Source organism: Phocoena phocoena, chromosome 10, assembly GCF_963924675.1.
Source record: "Phocoena phocoena chromosome 10, mPhoPho1.1, whole genome shotgun sequence".
In the NCBI taxonomy this organism is placed as follows: domain Eukaryota; kingdom Metazoa; phylum Chordata; class Mammalia; order Artiodactyla; family Phocoenidae; genus Phocoena; species Phocoena phocoena.
This window is the reverse complement of record NC_089228.1, coordinates 97,458,140-97,480,185: the sequence shown is the minus strand read 5'-3', so window position 1 is coordinate 97,480,185 and position 22,046 is coordinate 97,458,140. Positions and strand designations below refer to the sequence as shown.

The window sequence follows — 22,046 nt, the reverse complement described above, 5'->3', positions numbered from 1 at the left end:
TTAAAGTCAACTCCTGCCTGTTAGAGAATTATCAGCATTAGCACGTTGATGTTACAGATTATAATGCTTTTTAAAAATAATACGAGCTTCACTTTTTTCTTTCTTTTTATTAGATTATTTCCAGAACTAGTAGTAAAGGTAAGTGTATTATTTACTACTAATTGGCTGTTATTAATAGAATATTAATACCTTTCATTAATAGAATATTCCTGTTTAGAGAAAATAATATTTATCTAAATGATATATAAAAGTGAAGTGGGTTTAACTATTATATTTGCATTAATTGGCCATCTTATGGTATTCAGATTGTGATGCTGAAATGAATTTTGTTGGAAAGTGTGTCTCATTTGCCTGCAGTGAGTCTTTATTTAGCTGCTCCTGCCACCGTTTGGCCATTTAGCTCCAATCAGGGATGGAGAGCCACTTCCGTCATTCCAAAACAGCAAAAGTTAGCTATTACTGATTTAACTTGGAGCCGATTTTCATGCCTTTCTATCTTTCAAGAGCTCAAAACGTAGACAGTTTGGAGGTTAGGGCGATGATGTTGTTCAGTGTGGCTCATGTTAAAGGTAACCCAACAAACACTTTGAATTATGAAACTGTGGATTCAAAGATGCACAGAAATCGGGGCCATCTTAAAATGCATATGTCTGCTCCCATCGTCCATCTTTTTATTTTTCTTTTGAAAAGCTGTTATGAAATTGACACTACATTCTACAGTGGATGGTATCTTGTAAATTGAGGACATTTAGTACTAGAAGCTTAAGTGTGATGGTGCTTGGTTGATTTTTAAAAAGAGGTCTCCATAATCTAAGTCAGCAGATCCAAATACTTGCAAGTCAGTTTTTTCTGGACTTCATAAGTGATAGTTCCTGTCATTAAAGTTGGTTGATAAAATACCCAGTGGTAAAAACTACTTTGAATTTTAAAAAATAAACTTTGATCGATTTACAACAGTGTGTGTACACTGCATATTTGAAAAAAAATACATATGAGAGAGATCTGTTGAGCCTATAGCTGTTGCTGGGACCACTTAATAGGTTCATATAGTCCCTGCAATCACTTCATTGTCCCAAATGGAGGAAACACTGCTCTAGGTGACTGTATTAGTCAGCTCATGCTGCCATAACAAAATGCTACGGGCTGAGTGGCTTAAACAACAGAAACTTATTTTCTCACCGTTCCTGGCTTGCAGAAAGCCACCTTCTTGCTGTGTCTTCACATGGGTAGAGAGTAAGCTGCTCTCCGGCATCCTGTAAAGGCACTAATCTCATTATGAGGGCCCCACTCTCATGACCTCACCTTACTGTATGTGTTTCATTTTTATGATTCCTTTGTTTTGTGCTTTGCTATATGGATTATATTTTCTTTCACTGTTTGCTCCTCTCTAGTGATTTGAATGGCTTATGTCCTAGTTTTATTCTTCTGGTTGTTACTCTTAATTATCAACATCAACATGAGAGTGCCAAAATGATAGCACCTATTTCTTCTTTATGTATGGCAAGGAATTCAACATGTCTTTATTCCTCCTCCATTTTCTAGCCAGATTTATTTAATTCAATCCAGGGTTTTAGTCCTGTATTATATATATATATATATATATATATATATATATATATATATATATGTCTTTGTAAATAGTATTTGCTCTTTGCCTTGTATTGCAACCTTATTTACAGTAGTTATTTAGGGCTCACTACCAGCTTGTTTATGGCCTGATGTTCTCATTCTTGAGTTCTTTATTCTGCTTTGTCTCCATCTGCTGTAATACATTTTGAAGAGGTTATTAGGGTTTGTGGGTGGAACATGGTCAGTGCTTTTTATCATTTGAGAGTGTTCCTGTGGCTTTTATCCAATATAACTCTTGCTTTGCAGAGTCCAGAGTTTCCCCTCAAAACTGTTTCACTGTCTTATGTTGAGTGTTGTAAGCACATGTGCACACGTGTTGTTTTATGTAGTTCTTCATGAGTTGTTTTGAAATCAGATCTTACTTTAGCTTGGGAAATTTTATTCCTTGATAATTTTATCAGTTAGAGCAGGGCTTCTCAACTTTGGCAATATTGGCACTTTGGTCGGGTTGGATGACTCTTTGTTTAGGGGGGCTGTCCTATACATTATAGAATGTTTAGCAGCATCCCGTGGCCTTTACCCACTAGACGTCGATAGCAGTCCCTGCTACTCCCCCAGTTGTGACAGCATCTCCAAATATTGCAAGAGTGCCGTAGGGGAGCAAAAATCCCCTCTAGTTGCAAACTGCTGAGTTAAAGTGCTTTCAGTATGTGTAACAGGATATCTAGTTCAAACAGTCTTAAGAGCTAAAGATGACTTAATTTGCTGAAGGAACTAAAAAGTCAGAGACAGGAAGTTTCAGGAGCAGTTTGGCTGTAGCTAGGCTCTGTTTCCTGCAGTTCTTTCTATTTTGCCTCCTCCGAGTCTTGTCTTTGAGCTCAAGTTGGTCTCCCTTGGTGGTTGCAAGATGGCGGCCAGCAACCAGAGCCGTGCTTCCTGGTTCACATCTGGGGGAGAAACGTTCACTTTCCTCAAGCGGCAGAAGAAAGCCCTAGCTTGGCTCTGCTTGTGTCCCCCCACCTCCACCCCCTTAATGAACCGATCACTGTGAAAAGATGAATGGGATGCCCCTGCATCGTTTAAGCCAATGAGGATCCAGCCGTGGAGCTAGTTAGTCCCACCCAAGAGCATAATTGTTCCATCAGAGAGGAGGTGGGAAAGGACGATTACAGTTACTCTTTCTATTCTCTTCTCTTTCTAAGATTATCTATTATTCATCCATTGCATCTTTTTTTTTGTCTTCACATCTTTTTCCCACTCGTTTTTTCCTGTGTACTCTGAGAGCAATTGCTACTTTTTTTCTTGGAAACCGATGCTTTAACTAATTCTGCTCTCATTGCTTCCACTATGGACTTCAGTTCTGCTCTCTCATCTTTGCTTCCTTGAAACCCGTGGGTGGTGGTGATCTACCTCTGCTCTCAGATTCATTCCTCTCTGCCTTCCTGTCTCTCTACTTTGCATAGAACAGTTTCCTAGGCTTTTTAACCAACTGGTTGCCGCCAGGTTTAGCGAATGACAGGAAATTGGAGGTAGGAAGGCCATTTCTCCCGCTCCCTTCTGCTGAGGTGCTATCTCTGGGAGTGACTGCATAGTTCCTGTGATTCTGGCTTATTTATGGCTACAGCATTTGCTAGGTGACCTTCATTCCTGGGATCTGGTAATACCACTTCCTCCCCGTGGCTTTCCAGGGATGTATAGGGGGTGGTAGTGGCTACCTATGTTTTTGTAACTAATTCCCTGTATTAAATTCTCAGATTGAAATATCTAGAATGGCTTAGATTTTCATATTACTTATTTCTTTCTCACTTCTGTGTTCATCTTATACTGTTGCCTTCTCTTACAAATCTAATTTTTTATTTCATAGAATTCACATTCTTTTGAGTTTTGAGATGATAAACCAGATGCTTTTGATTTGGCTTCCCGGCTTTTCTATCATCTTTTATTTCCTGAAGCAAGCATTTTTCAAAGTCACTTTTTTGCTACCTCTTAACTTATTATGCTCCTTCCTTTTGCATAGGGCTATGTTTGTTAGTTTCTCTTTACTACTCTTTAAGTGAAAAGGTCGAATGACATCTGATACTTGCTGGTTAACAGAGTGCATAAATGTCTCTAGGGTCCCCTGCTGTCCACCTGGGTCACCTGGGCTCTGTTACAATCTCTCTCTCAAGTTCTAAGCCGGCAGGCAAGTTTTGGGCTCAGCCCCTGGCCATGTTTCTTGTCTCCAGAAATCATTCAGCAGTATCAATGTGGCTTTTTTGGACTGAAGAGGGATCTTTTTAAAATTTCTACTCCCTGATTTGGATTCCCACAATTTCATGAGTTATATGGGGATTAAAAAGTATGCAGTGTGTGGTTAAAAGAAAAAAAATTCACATATCCAAATTGCACCTCTGAACCTATCAAAGTAACGTTAGGACTTTACCATGAGTTTTTGCAGTGTACACTACCACTGTCATATCTAAACACAATGCATAAATGAAATAATAAAGGTTTTTTGTTTAATAAGCATAAAGCATTACCACATACCTTGTTTTGTTACTACGTTCTGACGTAAGTAGCCATTGAAGTTTCTATGATTAAGCTATTTAACAAAGACCAACGCTTTACTTGAAAATTCTTGCTTCTGTTAGCATAAGGCCATTATAAAATTTTTCTTTCTATAAAATACACAAATGTAAGAAATGCACAGAAACAGTGGGAAAGTGTGTGCAGGAGCTGCCCTTGCACATCGTTCATTCTGGACAAAAAAGTAGCTTTGCCTGAGATGCAGTGAACACAGGCAGTCACACTTTGCACGTACTGCTGCTGTTTACCTCAGTGGGCGTCTATGCCGTGCAAATCGATTGTGGCCTGGGGGTCTCTAGATCTTGAAGCAGGCTGTGATTTGTCCCTTGCTCAGACTACATCATTTCTGAAATGTTTACCACCCATGGCTGTTCTTCCTGCTATGTAGGAGTCCTTTCCTTATTCTTTTGTAGCATCAGTTTGATTCTTTGAAAATTCTCCTTTCAGGGAAAAGTCAGATGTTGGGTTCCTTCATATTTACCTTAGGATTTCTGGTGACAGAAGAGAGTGTAAATCGTTTGATCCAGCAGGAGGTGAGTTGCAAATAGTGCTGGTAGCAGTTGCCCTGGACCCCGTGGAGAAGCTCGTGCCCAGGTCTCCGTTTTGTTTCTTCCTTGTGAAAACCTTCCCCAACTCCCAACAGGCACTGAGGACCTTGAACAGCCTTCTGCAAGCTGTACCTCGGGAGGAGAGAAAACAACTTGTCTCGTCGGAAGGCTCGTGTCGTCTTATGTACGTGACCTTGGCCTGATTAGGTGGTGATGTAAAGGCAAAATCTTTCTGGGTTGTGGCACCTCAGTCTTCGTTCTCCTTGGGTGTTTGGGGTTGTTGGGTTGTTTTTTTTTCCCCCAATCGAATTTGTGCGGTGAAATGCTTTCTCAGGCTATAGATTATTTTTCATTGTGAATGTGAACCGGATTAGTGACTCATGGGAGAATGTTAAGAGTACAGGCTGTGGTGCCAGACCTCAGGCTTCAAATCCTAGTTTGGCCACTTATGCTGGTTGCTCCTCTAGAGCAGTCTTAGCTCACTACACCTCAGTCTACTCCTCTGTAAAATGGAGTCAACGTTAATGCTGGTCAATAGTTATCGCACAGGTCGAATCAGGCAATCCATTGGAAGCCATTAGCACATTACCTGGTAGAGAGCAAACGCTCAAAGGTTACCAGCTCTTACCTATATCACTAGGGCATGTATTGCTTTTCAGGGGATGGATTTGGGGGCTTTTGGTGACCCACTCACAAGTATGTAGTTCCTGGGACATAGAAATTTGGAGAGAAGGTTGTAGTGTGTGACCATGGGAAGCACAACACCAGCACCCTGTTTTGAAATCTGAACCTAAACCCGTGACTGTGTGCTGACCACCAACCAGCATCGGTGACATCCCTGTGGCACACCATCATTCGAGGGACATGCAGCCATGACTAGCAAGAGGCAGGGTGACCCAGTTTATCATGGTGTAGACCTGAAAGACGTGATTGGTGAGCATGGAGCTCATCATGTTTGTCCATTTAATTTGTCTTTGCAGGATGCAGTGTTTTCTCTTAATTTTTCCTACGAAGTATTCATTGAATAGATTAGTTAATCATTACCCTTAGTGGTGTACTTAGATCTGGAGAGAAGGCGACCTGATGTTTGCTCCTAAGTCTTCAAACTAATGCAGTGGTCCTGCCTTACTGTTTGAGTGTTCTAGTCTAGTTCTTGAGTGTTCTGCACTTCAAGTCAAATGTAAAATCTGCAAACGTAAAAGTAAGCAGAACTCTCAGTGGTGCTGTTCTAAGGCTTCTATTTAATTGTGACAAATCAATCCATTCATTATGAGAAACTGAACTACTACAAGATTTCTTAAATCCATTCTTTAGCGTGAGAGTTATTTCAGATATTAAAAAATCAACATCAACACTTGTTAGCATTTAACTGAAATTCTTAAGTGAATGTGCAACATGGGAGTCTGTGTTAATTACAATAATGTGATAACTTAATCCCATTACATCTCTAACTTAAATTTATCAGTTTTTAAAGTAAGTTCCAAAAGCTTATAGGAAAGACCTACAGCACCTACTGTATCATTTCTTCCAGGTGTCAAACTATGTGTTAAAAAAAAAGAAAAAGAAAAAGAGGGTATGCATCCTCACAGGCTGGTGAGGTGACTGTAAAATTCCAGGATCTTAGCATTTGATGAAGCCTCAGAGATCATCAAATTATAATTCACTTTACAGAGGGAGAAATAGAACCTCAGAATGTATAGTAGCTCTAGCTTCTTTGTAAAAAGTATATGTAAGTCATTAATATATAAACTTGACAATTTTTCCAAAAAAATGTATTTGTGACATTGAGGAAATTTTGACAATGAATTTGAAATACTTTCAAACATGTACATCTTGGATTAAAATTTTAATGCCAATATAGTAGAGTTTTACTTATGTTCATCTCAGTAAAATGAAATTTATCTAAATGTTTCAGGAAAGACCTTGCAAGGACAATCTTGACTGTGGGTGGTAAGAAGTATTAAGAATTTTAAATGTTAGAATGTTAAATATTGGACATTGGGGGTTTTATGGGCATCTTGGAACTATGGGGAATAAGTTACGGTCAAATTAAAAATAGAAGTTAGGATTTTTATATTTAATTTATGATGAAAGAGTTAAGCATGCTAAATCCATAAAGAATAATTAATGAATATTCCTTTACTCACCAATGAGCGTAGTCAAATTTGATCCTTTTTCCACATTTGCTTCAAATCCTTTTTTAAATAAATCAGAGTTACAGGTAAAGCCCCTGTGTCCAGATCCCCATCCAATTCCCCTCGCCATTCGTAGAGGTGATCCTTTGACTTGGATTTGTTTTTCATTTCCAAGAACATTTTTGTAGTTTTATGCTGTGTATTCACAAGCAATATGTTATTGTTTTTGCAAATTTAAGTTTGCGTATCCAGCTGCAACCTGCTTTTTACCTTTAAAATTGTTTGAAATCTAAACATGTCGATACGTGTAGTTTTGTTTATCTGCTGTGAAATACTACAGTTTCTTAGGATTTTATTTTCATAGATGTATTTAAGGCTGGATAAAGCTGCTTTTTAAACAATTGAGGTATAGTTGATGTATAATATTATATAAGTTACAGGTGTACAATATAGTGATTCACAATTTTTAAAGGTTATACTCAATTTACAGTTATTATAAAATGTTTGCTGTATTCCCCATGTTGTACAATATATCCTTGTAGCTTATTTTATACCTAATACTTTGTGCCTCTTACTCCCCTACTTCTATCTTGCCCCTCCCCCCCAGGGGTATCCACTAGTTTGTTCTATCTGTGAGTCTTGGACAAAGTTGCTTTTGATGAATGTCTTAATATATCTAAACTATAAATTGCAGAAATATCATTTTTTAAAAATTTGTTGTACACTGACCTATCATTTGGATTTCCCTCTAGTATTTCTTACAGATGAATTTAAATGATTATAATTGCTCCAGTATATGTCTTTCTGCTTATACCTATAAGACACAATGCTAGTCTTCTAAGATGGACCTTCTTAGAGCAAATGCTGATCTGTGGAACTCATTTTTTCTTTTGCTTTGTGCCCAGAATTATCCATGTCTGCCGTATGTTTAATCTCTAGATTATGACCGGCAGGTGGCTCTTTGTGAAGCATTGTGTAGACTGACCATGAAAAAATCAAGGGAAGACTTTGTCCATCAGTGGTTTGAAGATGATACCATTGCTGAGGCTTTCAAAGAAATTAAAGATCGAGAATTTGAGACGGTGAGATTCTTGGTCATGAAAATTCCATTTAATCAATATTTATGAAGCATCCTTTCAGCGTATGTTGGGCTCAGGGGAGGATTTTTTTCTTAAATGTGACCAGGTCTCCGTTCTTAAACTTCCTGTTTCCCACTTATGTGAAATAACTTAAGGGTAATAGAAACAGAATATTTGTGGACCAGATACCAGCATACAATTAGGACATCTTTTCAGGAAACTTAGCCTGGAGCCAGAGCTGTGGGAGTTTGATGGATCCAGTCAGAGACAGTGGTCATGGAGCAGGGAGTGGTCTTCAACAAACCTTGAAGGGTAGGGAGAGTTGGAGAAGAAAAGAATGTGCATTTGGGCCTTGCAGAGAGTAGCTGGCATGATGACAGGAGGCTGAAGCTGGCATGGGCGCTCGGGTAGCAGAGGAGTGTTATGGGGAGCTTGTGTTGTGAGCCCTCCAGCCTTCACAGTTTGGAAGAACAATAATTTTCGGTGTCTTCCATGCAACCCGGCCTCACTGTGATTGTGTCCTCAAGTAGCACAGACGTAGTTGATGGCTTTGCGATATACTCACCTTTATCCTAAAATAGCTAAAATGTTTTCCCTCTCCTTTAAAAAAGTTCTTAAGATGAGGGTGATTCTGTAGGAAAAGCCAAAATTATTAGTAACACTGCTCGTGTTGAACAAAGCCTTTCTGGTCAAAACCGCTGAGCACTTGGGATTTTATTAAATCCGAACCTTCAAATATATTATGAAATACGTTAAATTTGACTTTAAGCCTGTTGCCAGATCTGCAGTAGTTGTTTAGCCAGGATGCAGTTTGATCTAAGTGGGAATACCATGAGTTGGGTTTGGGTCCCACCTCCCCGACTGATGTGATGTATACATTTTGGCAAAGTAGTTGACTTTTTAAAAAAAAAAATTTTAATTGAAATATAGTTCATGTACAATGTTATATGTTACAGGTGTACAGTATAGTGATGCACAATTTTTAGAGGTTATAGTTCCATTTATAGTTATTATAAAATACTGGTTATATATTCCCTGTGTTGTGCAATATGTCCTTGGAGCTGATAGTTGACTCATGAAGCCTGAGTGTTCTTATCTGTAAAATGGGAATAAAACCAACTTCAGAATTGTGGGAATTAAATGAGAGAAACTAAAAGTGCCTGAGATGTTGCAGACACTCCAGTATTAGTTTCCTTTCCCCTCTGTGTGATTCTCTCATCTGCAGGGAAATTAGGGGAACATAAGACAAAAGTAATTATCCTCTTTCTCCAATCACTTTCCCCCTAGAACCATCAGCTTCTCAGTGGAACTGCTTTTAGATGAAAGTTCACATTAATGTCCATTTAGTGCTGAATCTAGACACGGAGTGTGAGGACTGTTTGACTACAACAGACAGTCCTTGCTAACAAAAGGGATAAAAGTCTGGATCAGTATCTCTTTGGTTTTAGAAACTTGGGGATAACAGCTTGCCTCCCTGGTCGCTGTTTGTTGGGAGAACTATAAACGTATTCTTATTCTTAGAACCTTTAGCGGGAGAGAGATTCCAGGAAGGAGCAGGTTAGAGAACTCCTGATAAGGAAAATCTACAGTGGTTAAGTACACCAGGATAAACCCCAAATTGATAAGTTTCATGGGTTTGTGGTTGGCTTGTGCTGGGGAGATGGATGCCCTGTGGGTTAGTCAGATATTACAATCCAGGTCATCAGTAAGAGGTATTTCTCTTGCTTGTTCTGCACATAAAACTGTTGGAGACCTAAGCATTCCTCAGCTGTAACTCTCATGGCTGGGGCTTCAGAACATGAGTCTGGAGCCTCCTCTTTGTGATACAAAGTATTATTTTAGTTATCATGATTAATAATGAATCCTTGTGAATCCTTGTGATGTCACTGGATCCTGGAAATGCAGTAGCAGACACTGGCCTCTACATGCTGCAAAGGGTAGTATTTAAATTAAATATCTTGATTTTTTTTTTTAACAAAAAAGTTTGCATTATTTACTTTGAAGGATTGTAGACGGTTTCTCAATCACCTAAATGACAGACTTGGTGACCAAAGAAGGTAAGACGTTTCTCTGAGCTTTACTTTATTGACTAATTCTATTCTGAAAATGTCTAATATTAAAAAAAAATCTAGGGGGCTTCCCTGGTGGCGCAGTGGTTGGGAGTCTGCCTGCCGATGCAGGGGACGCGGGTTCGTGCCCCGGTCCGGGAAGATCCCACATGCCGCGGAGCGGCTGGGCCCGTGAGCCATGGCCGCTAAGCCTGCGCGTCTGTAGCCTGTGCTCCGCAACGGGAGGGGCCACAGTGGTGAGAGGCCAGCATACCGCAAAAAAAAAAAAAAAAATCTAGGATCTGTTTTAGGAGAGAATGTAGGATACAGAATTTACTGAGCATTACTAAGTTATCCATTGTGATTTGGAACAGTTGTAACTTTATATCCTCCAGGGAGATTTTATGAAGAATGATTTCCTATAGATCTGAGGTTACTAGGGAAAGCCGTATTATGGACAGTTAAGTCCTTGATGAGAAAATATTGGCTAAATTCACTCCTTTCATTAGGACTCTTGCCAAGCAGCTGGGTTGAGGTATATATAGTACCAGAAAACCTGGCTTGTAGACTGCCGGATGGAGATTTGAATTCTGCCCATGGTAGATCTCCATTTGTAGGTTTGAGAGCCCCTTTCATACTTTGTACCAAGGGACATAATGGCGTACCTAGTGATACATGATTGTTTATAGAACATCCATAGGTCATGTGTGCGGTCCATCCATATTTTATTTTACTTTTTAATTGTGAGGTGTTTTGCAGGGTCTATTCATTTCCATGCATTGCTGCTTTTGCTGATGATTTTGAGGTATGTTTGTCTCTCTTTCAGGGGCTGTGAGGGTGGGGGGTGTATAGCAAACCCCATAGGTAGGTTTACATCAGGCCAAACGGCTCTTGCTACACAGAAGGGCTTTTTTAAAAAAGGAAACTTGCTTCTTCTCTTAGGCCTCAACTCTGAAGCTTATTATTGAAGAGCCCTAGTGTTCTGCGTAAAGGAATTTTAGGTTTATACTGCATTCATGAGGTCAGTTACAGGAGCCTTGCCTTATTTTATCCTCTTGACGAGCGGCAGCATTCACGCTTGGATTGGAGGGAAGGGCGAGTCCATTGCTTCTTTCCACCCAGTAGACGCTTCCCACTCTATCCCCAGCAATTAGGGTCAGTCTCCTTTCTCTAGATCATTCTGCCTTGTACTTTATAGTCCAAAATGGAACAGTCTCTTTTCACCCCCTTCTTTGGTTTCTAGAGGCACAAGGTCCTTCCTGTAAAAGTGCCCCAACCTGCAACATCTCAATTTCTGGGTAAACTTTTCATAGGTCTGTGAACCTGGACTGTGCTGAGGTGTCCTGGATCATGTCTCTAGAATGTTCTAGTTAACCATTTCATTGTTTTGGGTTGAGGGCCCCCTTCTTGGCCTCTGTGAGCTGAGCCGTTAGCTCACGACTACATTGTACATTCTTTCTCTCTAGAACTGATTTTGGAAGCCTGATTCCTATATTTCAAGTCTGTTTTTCTTGTTGTCTGAGGATTCCAATCTCTGCTTGGAATTTAAATTTCCATCAGCTTCAGTAGGGGTCCTTACACTGGCTTCCCGTGATATAATCTTGTGTTAAAACCTTTGTTCTATAGACGCCAAGGGGAGAAGGGGGTGGGTGGTGGTGGTGTGATGAATAGGGCGATTGGGATTGACATGTATACACTAATATGTATAAAACAGATAACTGATAAGAACCTACTGTATAAAAAATATAATAAAATTTTTAAAATACCCTTTGTTCAACTCTATAGCTGTTAAAGAGTAGACACATATGCTGGAACAATGGCCAAGAAATGCTATTTACTGGAAAACAAGTGGAAGAATAGTTAAGTCTAGTGTTTGTTCCATTGTTGAGGAATAAAAACTTTGTATATACTTCCTGAGTATGTCTAGAACACATCTGGGAGGAAGCAAAGGCATTGTCAATGGTTCCCATAGAAAGGTACCTATGGGAATTTGAGGGACAGAGAAGGAGATATTTATTCTTTCTATTAGCATCATATTGTTTGAATCTGTCTTTCCTTTTTTTCTTTCCGTCTTTCTTTCTTTCCTTCTTTCTTTCTTTAAGAGAATATGTTTATTTTATAATGCAGTCATTTCTTGGTACCCATGGGGGACTGGTTCCAGGATGCCTCATGGATACCAAAATCTGCGTATATTCAAGTCCCATATATAAAACGGCTTAGTATTTGCGTATAATGTACACACATCCTCCCGTGTACTTTAAATCGTCTCTAGGTTACATCTGATACCTAACACGGTGTAAATGCTGTGCAAATAGTTGTCAGTACATGGCAAAATCGAGGTTTGCTTTTTAGAACTTTCTGGAATTCTTTTTCCTAAATATTTTCAATCCACATTTGGTTGAATCTTTGGATTTGGAATCCGTGGATACAGGGGGCTGACTAATCAATTAAAATAAAGATAATTTGAAATCTTCAGGTCTTAGCCTTATTCTAACACACGGTAAGTTAGATGGCAAGTCACCATTTATGTTTGATCACAGTACCTCCTTTGCTAGAAGTTTCTATCCGTAGGCAGTGTGGATTGTTACTGCTTTAACATAGAAGAGTTTTCTCTGTGATTGGCACCAGAAAAAAAAAGTTTGTGTGGTTAGAGTTATCTGACACATTTAAACATCTGTTAAATTGCTAAGTATAGTAGGGTTTTTCCAGAAATAGATTGGTCACATAAAATTGAAACGTTCCTCCTATTTTGCAGAAATGAGTAAGGCAATAAACGGTGACCCTATAATCTTAAAGTAGGGCTGTTCTCAGAAAAGCAGTTCTGTTTTTAATGGAGTAATTTTCATTTGACCCTTTCATATGATATTAATACTGAAATTATATCTTACAGATGAGAAAACCTGCAGATGAAAAATTAGAGAAATTTTGGATTGATTTCAACCTAGGAACTCAGAGTGTAACTTTTTATATAAACAATCCTGAGGTAATCATGTTCGATTCCTGTTTAGACCTAAGTGCGTAGAGAGTGTTCATAATCCAAGTATGTGTTATGTGCTCATGAATTTCACTTATTTTTTCCAAGAGCGCTTTATGGGACTCAGTAAGACTTTTGAAGGAAGCAGTGATTAATTTCAGCATAATAGGTAAGATGTTAATTCTAAACTACCCCGCATTTAGTCCTGACTATTGTTTCTGTTTATACTTGCAGTGTATGTTTAGTTAATTCCCGAGCAGACTTTGCTTGCACTTGATGTGGAGGGGAGGTGGTGAGTGCTGTGGACAGAAGGCTGTGCTCAGGGCAAAAGATTAGTGAGTCCTCCACTCTGTAACTTTGGGATTCCATGACTTGCCTGGTTTTCTCGTTGTAAAAATGATTATGGTTCCTCAACAAACTGAAAATAGCATCACCGTATGATCCAGCAGTTTCACTTCTGGATATACATCCAGAAGAATCGAAAGCAGGACTCGAAGAGATTTGTATATGAACGTTCACTGCAGCCTATTCACAAGAGTCAAGAGGTAGAAGCAGGGACTTGCCTGGTGGCACAGTGGTTAAGACTCCATACTCCCAGTGGAGGGGGCCTGGGTTCCATCTCTGGTCAGGGAACTAGATCCCACATGCATGCCGCAACTAAGAGTTCGCATGCCGCAACCAAGGAGCCCGCGAGCCGCAACTAAGGAGCCTGACTGCTGCAACTAAGACCCGGTGCAACCAAAAAAAAAAAAAAAGTAGAAGCACCCCCAAGTGTCCATCGATGGTTGAATGGATAAAGCAAACGTGATCTGTACCTACAATGGACTGTTATTTAGCTTTAAAAAGGAAGGGCATTCTGACTTCATCTATGTTGCTACAACATAGATGAACTTTGAGGACATCATGCTAAGTGGAAAAAGCTAATCACAAAAAGACAAATACTGTATGATTCCACTTACATGAGGTATCTAAAGTAGTCAAATTGATAGAGACCGAAAGTAGAATGGTGGTTAGTTAGCAGGGGCTGCAGGGAAGGGGGAATGGGGAGTTGTTTAATGGGTACAGAGTTTCAGATTTGCAAGATGAAAAGGTTCTGGAGATCCTCTTGTACAGCAATGTGAATATACTTAGCACTGCTGAACTGCCCACTTAACATTTACCTTGTTAACCATTTTTATGTTTTGTACCACAATTTTTAATTTTTTTTTGTAATTTTATTTAAAACAAATTTATTTATTTATTTTTGGCTGCATTGGGTCTTTGTTGCTGTGTGCAGGCTTTCACTAGTTGTGGCGAGCAGGGACTGCTCTTCGTTGCGGTGAGCGGGCTTCTCATTGTGGTGGCTTCTCTTGTTGCGGAGCATGGGCTCTAGGCGCGCGGGCTTCAGTAGCTGTGGCCTGGACCGGGGCTCAAACCCATGTCCCCTGCATTGGCAGGAGGATTCTTTTTTTTTTTTTTTTTTTTTGCCATACACGTCTCACTGTTGTGAGACCTCTCACTGTTGTGGCCTCTCACTGCTGTGGCCTCTCCTGTTGTGGAGCACAGGTTCCGGACGCGCAGGCTCAGCGGCCACGGCTCACAGGCCCAGCCGCTCCGCGGCATGTGGAATCTTCCCAGACCGGGGCACGAACCCGTGTCCCCTGCATCGGCAGGCGGACTCTCAACCACTGTGCCACCAGGGAAGTCCTGTACCACCATTTAAAAAAATGGTTATAGTACCTGCCCTCCCTTTCCCACATATTTATACTAATAATTGGGTATGTACAAACTATTTAAATATCAGCCCTGACTCCCCCTTCTTTTTTTTTTAATTAATTTTTATTTTTGGCTGCATTGGGTCTTCGTTGCTGCACGCAGGCTTCTCGTGGTGGTTTCTCGTTGCAGAGCATGGGCTCTAGGCGTGCGGACTTCAGTAGTTGTGGCTCACTGGCTTCAGTAGTTGTAGCTCGTGGGCTCTAGAGCGCAGGCTCAGTAGTTTTGGCGCATGGGCTTAGTTGCTCCGTGGCATGTGGGATCTTCCTGGACAAGGGATCAAATCCGTGTCGCCTGCATTGGCAGGCGGATTCTTAACCACTGCGCCACCAGGGAAGCCCTGACTCCCCCTTCTTAAATCTCCGTCGTTCACCTTTCTTCTCCTCTTAGTAGGTAGAGTTGAGGGACATGGAGTCAGGAGTGATCCTTTTCTGGGTGTGTAGAAGTAAGATATTGGTCCAGTTCAGTATTTCAGATATAGTCACACTTGACCAGGATTCCTGAATTGGGTCTCTTAAAAAATGGATGTTTTGAAAGTAACTCAATACACATACTCATTTTTTAATTGGCTTTACTAAAGAGTTAAAACTAAATACTGTGCGATTATGTGGATTTTATACTTCTTTTCACAAAGGATTTAGGGCAGCTTGCATATTTATAACAAAATAATAGAAATAGAAAATTGGAACCACAAACAAGAATAAAAATGTGTCAAGAAGGTTGATCTGGCCACCACGGAGATTCACATTTGGCGCTTAGCGCTTCCCTCCGCAACTAGAGAAAGCCCGTGTGTAGCAATGAAGGCCCATGCAGCCAAGAAGAAAATAAATAAATAAATAAAATAAAATAAAATTGTACCATTAAAAAAAAAAACAAATTTGGTGCTTAGCTTCCTGAAAGCCAGGGTGAAAAGTATAATGGATAACATGATTCTCATCATACAAGTCCTGGAAAGAACAAATCCATCCTTCCTGGCCTTGAACTCTTAACTGAAGGTTCTCCCATGGGACTACTTAGGATAAGGTAATCCTTCCTCAGCCCTGAGCGTTCCTTGCTGGAATTTCTTGTGTACATAAGTTAACTTCAGTGTTTTGTTAAAGGGTAATTTTTGAAGAGGTAAAATCATGACCCGCATACAAATATAAAATAAATGTGGGTAAAAGATTTCATTAATTAATGAGCAAATTAATAAGATGTAATAACCAGGAGAATACAAAGAATCACAGATATAAGCAGTGCTGAAATTAATTTACAAACAGATGTGCGACTAGACTGTTGCATTTCACAGACACAATTAATTTGAATTTATATGAACAAGAATCACTTGCGTTATTATCTTTAATTTCTCCTGTTACATACTAGAAAAAGGGACGTTTGGGCTAGATTAGGCAGTAAAGGAAGTGGCAGAAGAGGAGAGCCTTTCACCGTGAAACTCTGGGAGATTGAAGGGACAGTGAAGACTGCCCACACTTCAGATGCTAATTGCAAGTCTCAGGTTGACACCTGTACTTCTGATCAACCTGCTACCAATCAGAGGTTCCCACAAGCTCCTCCTCGGTTAGAAACTTGGTATAATGGTTCACAGAACTCTGGGAAGCACGCATTTACATTTACCATTTTATTATAAAGAATATAATAAAGGATACAGATGAACAGCCAGATGAAGAGAATACCCAGGGCAAGATCCAGAAGGATCCCAAGTACAAGGGCTTTTGTTTCTGAGGAGTTGGGGTGCATCACCCTCCTGGAACGTTTGTGTTCACCAACCCAGAAGCTCTCTGAACCCTGTAGCTTCGGGGTTTTTATGGAAGCTTTATCATGTAGGCATTATGGAATATTAACTCAATCGCTGGCCCTTCTGCCCTCCCTGAAGGTTGGGGAGCTGGAAGTTCCAACCCTCTAACCATACCTTGGTCTTTCTGGTGACCAGTCCCCATCCTTTTTTTTTCTTTTCTAGAAATATCATTGATATGTAAGCAAAACTGGTTTTTTTTAAAAAATTTATTTTTTATACAGTAGGTTCTTATCAGTAATCAGTTCTATGCACATCAGTGTGTACATGTCAATCCCAAACGTCCAATTCATCCCACCCCCACCCCCCCCACCACTTCCCCCCTTGGTGTCCATATGTTTGTTCTCTACCTCTGTGTCTTGATTTCTGCCCTACAAACTGGTTCATCTGTACCATCTTTCTAGGTTCCACATATATGCATTAATTTACGATTTTGTTTTTCTTTTTCTGACTTAACTTCACTCTGTATGACACTCTCTAGATCCATCCACAACTCTACAAATGACCCAATTTCGTTCTTTTTTATGGCTGAGTAATATTCCCTTGTATATATGTGCCACATCTTCTTTATCCATTAGTCTGTTGATGGGCATTCAGGTTGCTTCCATGACCTGGCTATTGTAAATAGTGCTGCAATGAACACTGGGGTGCCTGTGTCTTTTTGAATTATGGTTTTCTCTGGGTATATTCCCAGTAGTGGGATTGCTGGGTCATATGGTAATTCTATTTGTAGTTTTTTAAGGAACCTCCATACTGTTTTCCGTAGTGGCTGTATCAATTTACATTCCCACCAACAGTGCAAGAGGGTTCCCTTTTCTCCACACCCTCTCCAGCATTGGTTGTTTGTAGATTTTCTGATGATGCCCATTCTAACTGGTGTGAGGTGATACCTCATTGTAGTTTTGATTTGCACTTCTCTAATGATTAGTGATGTTGAGCATTCTTTCATGTGTTTGTTGCCAATCTGTATTTCTTCTTTGGAGAAATGTCTATTTAGGTCTTCTGCCCATTTTTGGATTGGGTTGTTTGTTTTTGTGATATTGAGCTGCATGAGCTGTTTATATATTTTGGAGATTAATGCTTTGTCCGTTGATTCGTTTGCAAATATTTTCTCCCATTTTGAGGGTTGTCTTTTGGTCTGGTTTATGGTTTCCTTTGCTATGCAAAAGCTTTTAAGTTTGATTAGGTCCCATTTGTTTATATTTGTTTTTATTTCCATTACTCTAGGATGTGGATCAAGAAAGATCTTGCTGTGATTTATGTCAAAGAGTGTTCTTATGTTTTCCTCTAAGAGTTTTATAGTGTCCAGTCTTACATTTAGGTCTCTAATCCATTTTGAGTTTATTTTTGTGTATGGTATTAGGGAATGTTCTAATTTTATTTTTTACATGTAGCTGTCCAGTTTTCCCAGCACTACTTATTGAAGAGACTGTTTTTTCTCCATTGTATATCCTTGCCTCCTTTGTCATAGATTAGTTGACCATAGGGGTGTGGATTTATCTCTGGGCTCTCTGTCTTGTTCTGTTGATCTATATTTCTGTTTTTGTGCCAGGACCGTGTTGTCTTGATTACTGTAGCTTTGTACTATTGTCTGAAGTCAGGGAGTCTGATTCCTCCAGCTCCGATTTTTTTCCCTCAAGACTGCTTTGGCTATTTGGGGTCTTTTTTGTCTCCATACAAATTTTAAGATTTTTTTGTTCTAGTTCCATAAAAAATGCCATTGGTAATTTGATAGGGATTGCATTGAATCTGTAGATTGCTTTGGATAGTATAGTCATTTTCACAATATTGATTCTTCCAATCCAATAACATGGTATATCTCTCCATCTGTTTGTATCATCTTTAATTTCTTTCATCAGTGTCTTATGTTTTTCTGCATACAGGTCTTTTGTTTCCTTAGGTAGGTCTGTTCCTAGGTATTTTATTCTTTTTGTTGCAATGGTAAATGGGAGTGTTTCCTTAATTTCTCTTCAGATTTTTCATCATTATTGTATAGGAAATCAAGAGATTTCTGTGCATTAATTTTGTATCCTTCTACTTTACCAAATTCATTGATTAGCTCTAGTAGTTTTCTGGTGGCATCTTTAGGATTCTCTATGTATACTATCATGTCATCTGCAAACAGTGACAGTTATACTTCTTTTCCAACTTGTATTCCTTTTATTTCTTTTTCTTCTCTGATTGCCATGGCTAGGACTTTCAAAACTATGTTGAATAATAGTGGTGAGAGTGGACATCCTTGTCTTGTTCCTGATCTTAGAGGAAATGCTTTCAGTTTTTCAACATTGAGAATGATGTTTGCTGTGGGTTTGTCATATATGGCCCTATTATGTTGAGGTAGGTTCCCTCTATGCCCACTTTCTGGAGAGTTTTTTTAATCATAAATGGGTGTTGAATTTTGTCAAAAGCTGTTTCTGCATCTATTGAGATGATCATATGGTTTTTCTTTTTCAATTTGTTAATATGGTTTATCACATTGATTGATGTGCATATATTGAAGAATCCTTGCATCCCTGGGATAAATCCCAGTTGATTATGGTGTATGATTCTTTTAACGTGTTGTTAGATTCTATGTGCTAGTATTTTGTTGAGGATTTTTGCATCTATATTTGTCAGTGATATTGGTCTGTAATTTTCTTTTTTTGTAGTATCTTTGTCTGGTTTTGGTATCAGGGATGGTGGCCTCGTAGAATGAGCTTGGGAGTGTTCCTTCCTCTGCAACTTTTTGGAAGCATTTGAGAAGGATGGGTGTTAGCTCTTCTCTAAATGCTCAATAGAATTCACCTGTGAAGCCATCTGGTCCTGGGCTCTTGTTTGTTGGAAGATTTTAAATCACAGTTTCAACTTCATTACTTGTGATTGGTCTGTTCATATTTTCTATTTCTTCCTGGTTCAATCTTGGAAGGTTATACCTTTCTAAGAATTTGTCTATTTCTTCCAGGTGGTCCATTTTATTGGCATAGAGTTGCTTGTAGTAGTCTCTTAGGATGCTTTGTATCTCTGCAGTGTCAGTTGTTACTTCTTCTCCTTTTTTATTTCTAATTTTATTGATTTGAGTCCTCTCCCTCTTGCTGAGTCTGGCTAAAGGTTTCTCAATTTGTTTTTCTTCTCAAAGAACCAGCTTTTAATTTTATTGATGTTTGTGATTGTTTCTTTGTTTCTATTTCATTTATTTCTGCTCTGATCTTTATGATTTCTTTCCTTCTGCTAACTTCGGGGTTTTTTTGTTCTTCTTTCTCTAGTCCCTTTAGGTGTAAGGTTAGATTGTTTATTTGAGATTTTTCTTGTTTCTTGAGGTAGGCTTGTATAGCTATAAACTTCCCTCTTAGAACTGCTTTTGCCGCATCCCATAGGTTTTGGATTGTTGTGTTTTCATTGTCATTTGTCTCTAGGTATTTTTTGATTTTCTCTTTGAATTTGTCAGTGATCTCTTGGTTACTTAGTAACGTATTGTTTAGCCTCCATGTGTTTGTGTTTTTTACGTTTTTTTCCCAGTAATTGATTTCTAATCTCATAGCGTTGTGGTCAGAAAAGATGCTTGATATGATTTCAGTCTTCTTAAATTTGCTGAGGCTTGATTTGTGACCCAGGATGTGATCTGTCCTGGAGAATGTTCCGTGTGCACTTGAGAAGAAAGTGTAATCTGCTGTTTTGGGATGGAATGTCCTATAAATATCAATTAAATCTATCTGGTTTATTATGTCATTTAAAGCTTGTGTTTCCTTATTAATTTTCTGTTTGGATGATCTGTTCATTGGTGTAAGTGAGGTGTTAAAGTCCACCACTATTATTGTGTTACTGTCGATTTCCTCTTTTATAGCTGTTAGCAGTTGCCTTATGCATTGAGGTGCTCCTATGTTGGGTGCATATATATTTATAATTGTTATATCTTCTTCTTGGATTGATGCCTTGATCATTATGTAGTGTCCTTGTCTCTTGTAACATTCTTTATTTTAAAGTCTATTTTATCTGATATGAGTATTGCTACTCCAGCTTTCTTTTAATTTCCATTTGCATGGAATATCTTTTTCCATCCCCTCACTTTCAGTCTGTATGTGTCCCTAGGTCTGATGTGGGTCTCTTGTAGACAGCATATATATGAGTCTTGTTTTTGTATCCATTCAGCAAGCCTGTGTCTTTAGGTTGGAGCATTTAATCCATTCATGTTTAAGTAATTATCGATATGTATGTTCCTATTACCATTTTCTTAATTGTTTTGGGTTTGTTTTTGTAGGTCCTTTTCTTCTCTTGTGTTTCCCACTTAGAGAAGCTGGTTTGGTGGTGCTGAATTCTCTTAGCTTTTGCTTGTCTGTAAAGCTTTTGATTTCTCCATCAAATATGAATGAGATCCTTGCTGGGTAGAGTAATCTTGGTTGTATGTTCTTCCCTTTCATCACTTTAAGTATATCATGCCACTCCCTTCTGGCTTGTAGAGTTTCTGCTGAGAAATCAGCTGTTAACCTTATGGGAGTTCCCTTGTATGTTATTTTTCATTTTTCCCTTGCTGCTTTCAATAATTTTTCTTTGTCTTTAATTTTTGCCAATTTGATTACTATGTGTCTCGGAGTGTTTCTCCTTGGGTTTATCCTGTATGGGACTCGCTGCGCTTGCTGGACTTGCGTGGCTATTTCCTTTCCCATGTTAGGGAAGTTTTTGGCTATAATCTCTTCAAATATTTTCTCGGGTCCTTTCTTGTCTCCTTCTGGGACCCCTATAATGGGAATGTTGTTGCATTTAATGTTGTCACAGTGGTCTCTTAGGCTGACTTCATTTCATTCTTTTTTCTTTATTCTGTTCCACAGCAGTGAATTCCACCATTCTGTCTTCAAGGTCACTTATCCGTTCTTCTGCCTCAGTTATTCTGCTATTGATTCCTTCTAGTGTATTTTTCATTTCAGTTATTGTATTGTTCATCTCTGTTTGTTCTTTAATTCTTCTAGGTCTTTGTTAAACATTTCTTGCATCTTCTCGATCTTTGCCTCCATTCTTTTTCCGAGGTCCTGGATCATCTTCACTATCATTATTGTGAATTCTTTTTCTGGAAGGTTGCCCTTCTCCACTTCATTTAGTTGTTTTTCTGTTTTATCTCGTTCCTTCATCTGGTACATAACCCTCTGCCTTTTCATCTTGTCTATCTTTCTGTGAATGTGGTTATTGTTCCACAGGCTGCAGGATTGTAGTTCTTCTTGCTTTTGCTGTCTGCCCTCTGGTGGCTGAGGCTATCTAAGAGGCTTGTGCAAGTTTTTGACCAGTCCCAATCCTTAAGTCCTCCAACCCCCAGTCACCTCATTAACTTATAAAACACTCATCACCCCGGGCATTCCAAGGGCCTTAGAAGCTCTGGTGTCAGGAACCTGGGTCAAAGACCAAATATTAGAACAAAAGGTGCTCCCAGCACCCCATCACTTAAAATGTGTTTCAGAAGCTCTGTGTCAGGAACCAAGGCCAAGATCAAATATATATTTCTTATGGTGTCACAGATGGGAAGAAGCACAAATGAGCAGTTATACAGTCACAAAATTGGGAAGATAGCATACGTTGAGTTGGAGGTGTCTCCTATCTGTAGTAAAGGAAAGGAGTTCAT

At 39.2% G+C, this 22,046-nt stretch overlaps 1 protein-coding gene across 1 annotated transcript in view; it reads left to right on the top strand.

The window, feature by feature from the left end:
- The window catches only part of SYCP2L (synaptonemal complex protein 2 like), a 68,120-nt gene that overhangs the window by 3,593 nt on the left and 42,481 nt on the right, over positions 1-22,046 (top strand). The window contains exons 4-12 of the mRNA XM_065886012.1: positions 114-138; positions 4,582-4,667; positions 4,778-4,866; positions 6,598-6,632; positions 7,757-7,899; positions 9,901-9,953; positions 10,704-10,749; positions 12,835-12,927; positions 13,027-13,087. Coding sequence (XP_065742084.1) covers positions 114-138; positions 4,582-4,667; positions 4,778-4,866; positions 6,598-6,632; positions 7,757-7,899; positions 9,901-9,953; positions 10,704-10,749; positions 12,835-12,927; positions 13,027-13,087 — 631 coding nt within the window. The remainder of the gene's footprint in view (positions 1-113; positions 139-4,581; positions 4,668-4,777; positions 4,867-6,597; positions 6,633-7,756; positions 7,900-9,900; positions 9,954-10,703; positions 10,750-12,834; positions 12,928-13,026; positions 13,088-22,046) is intronic.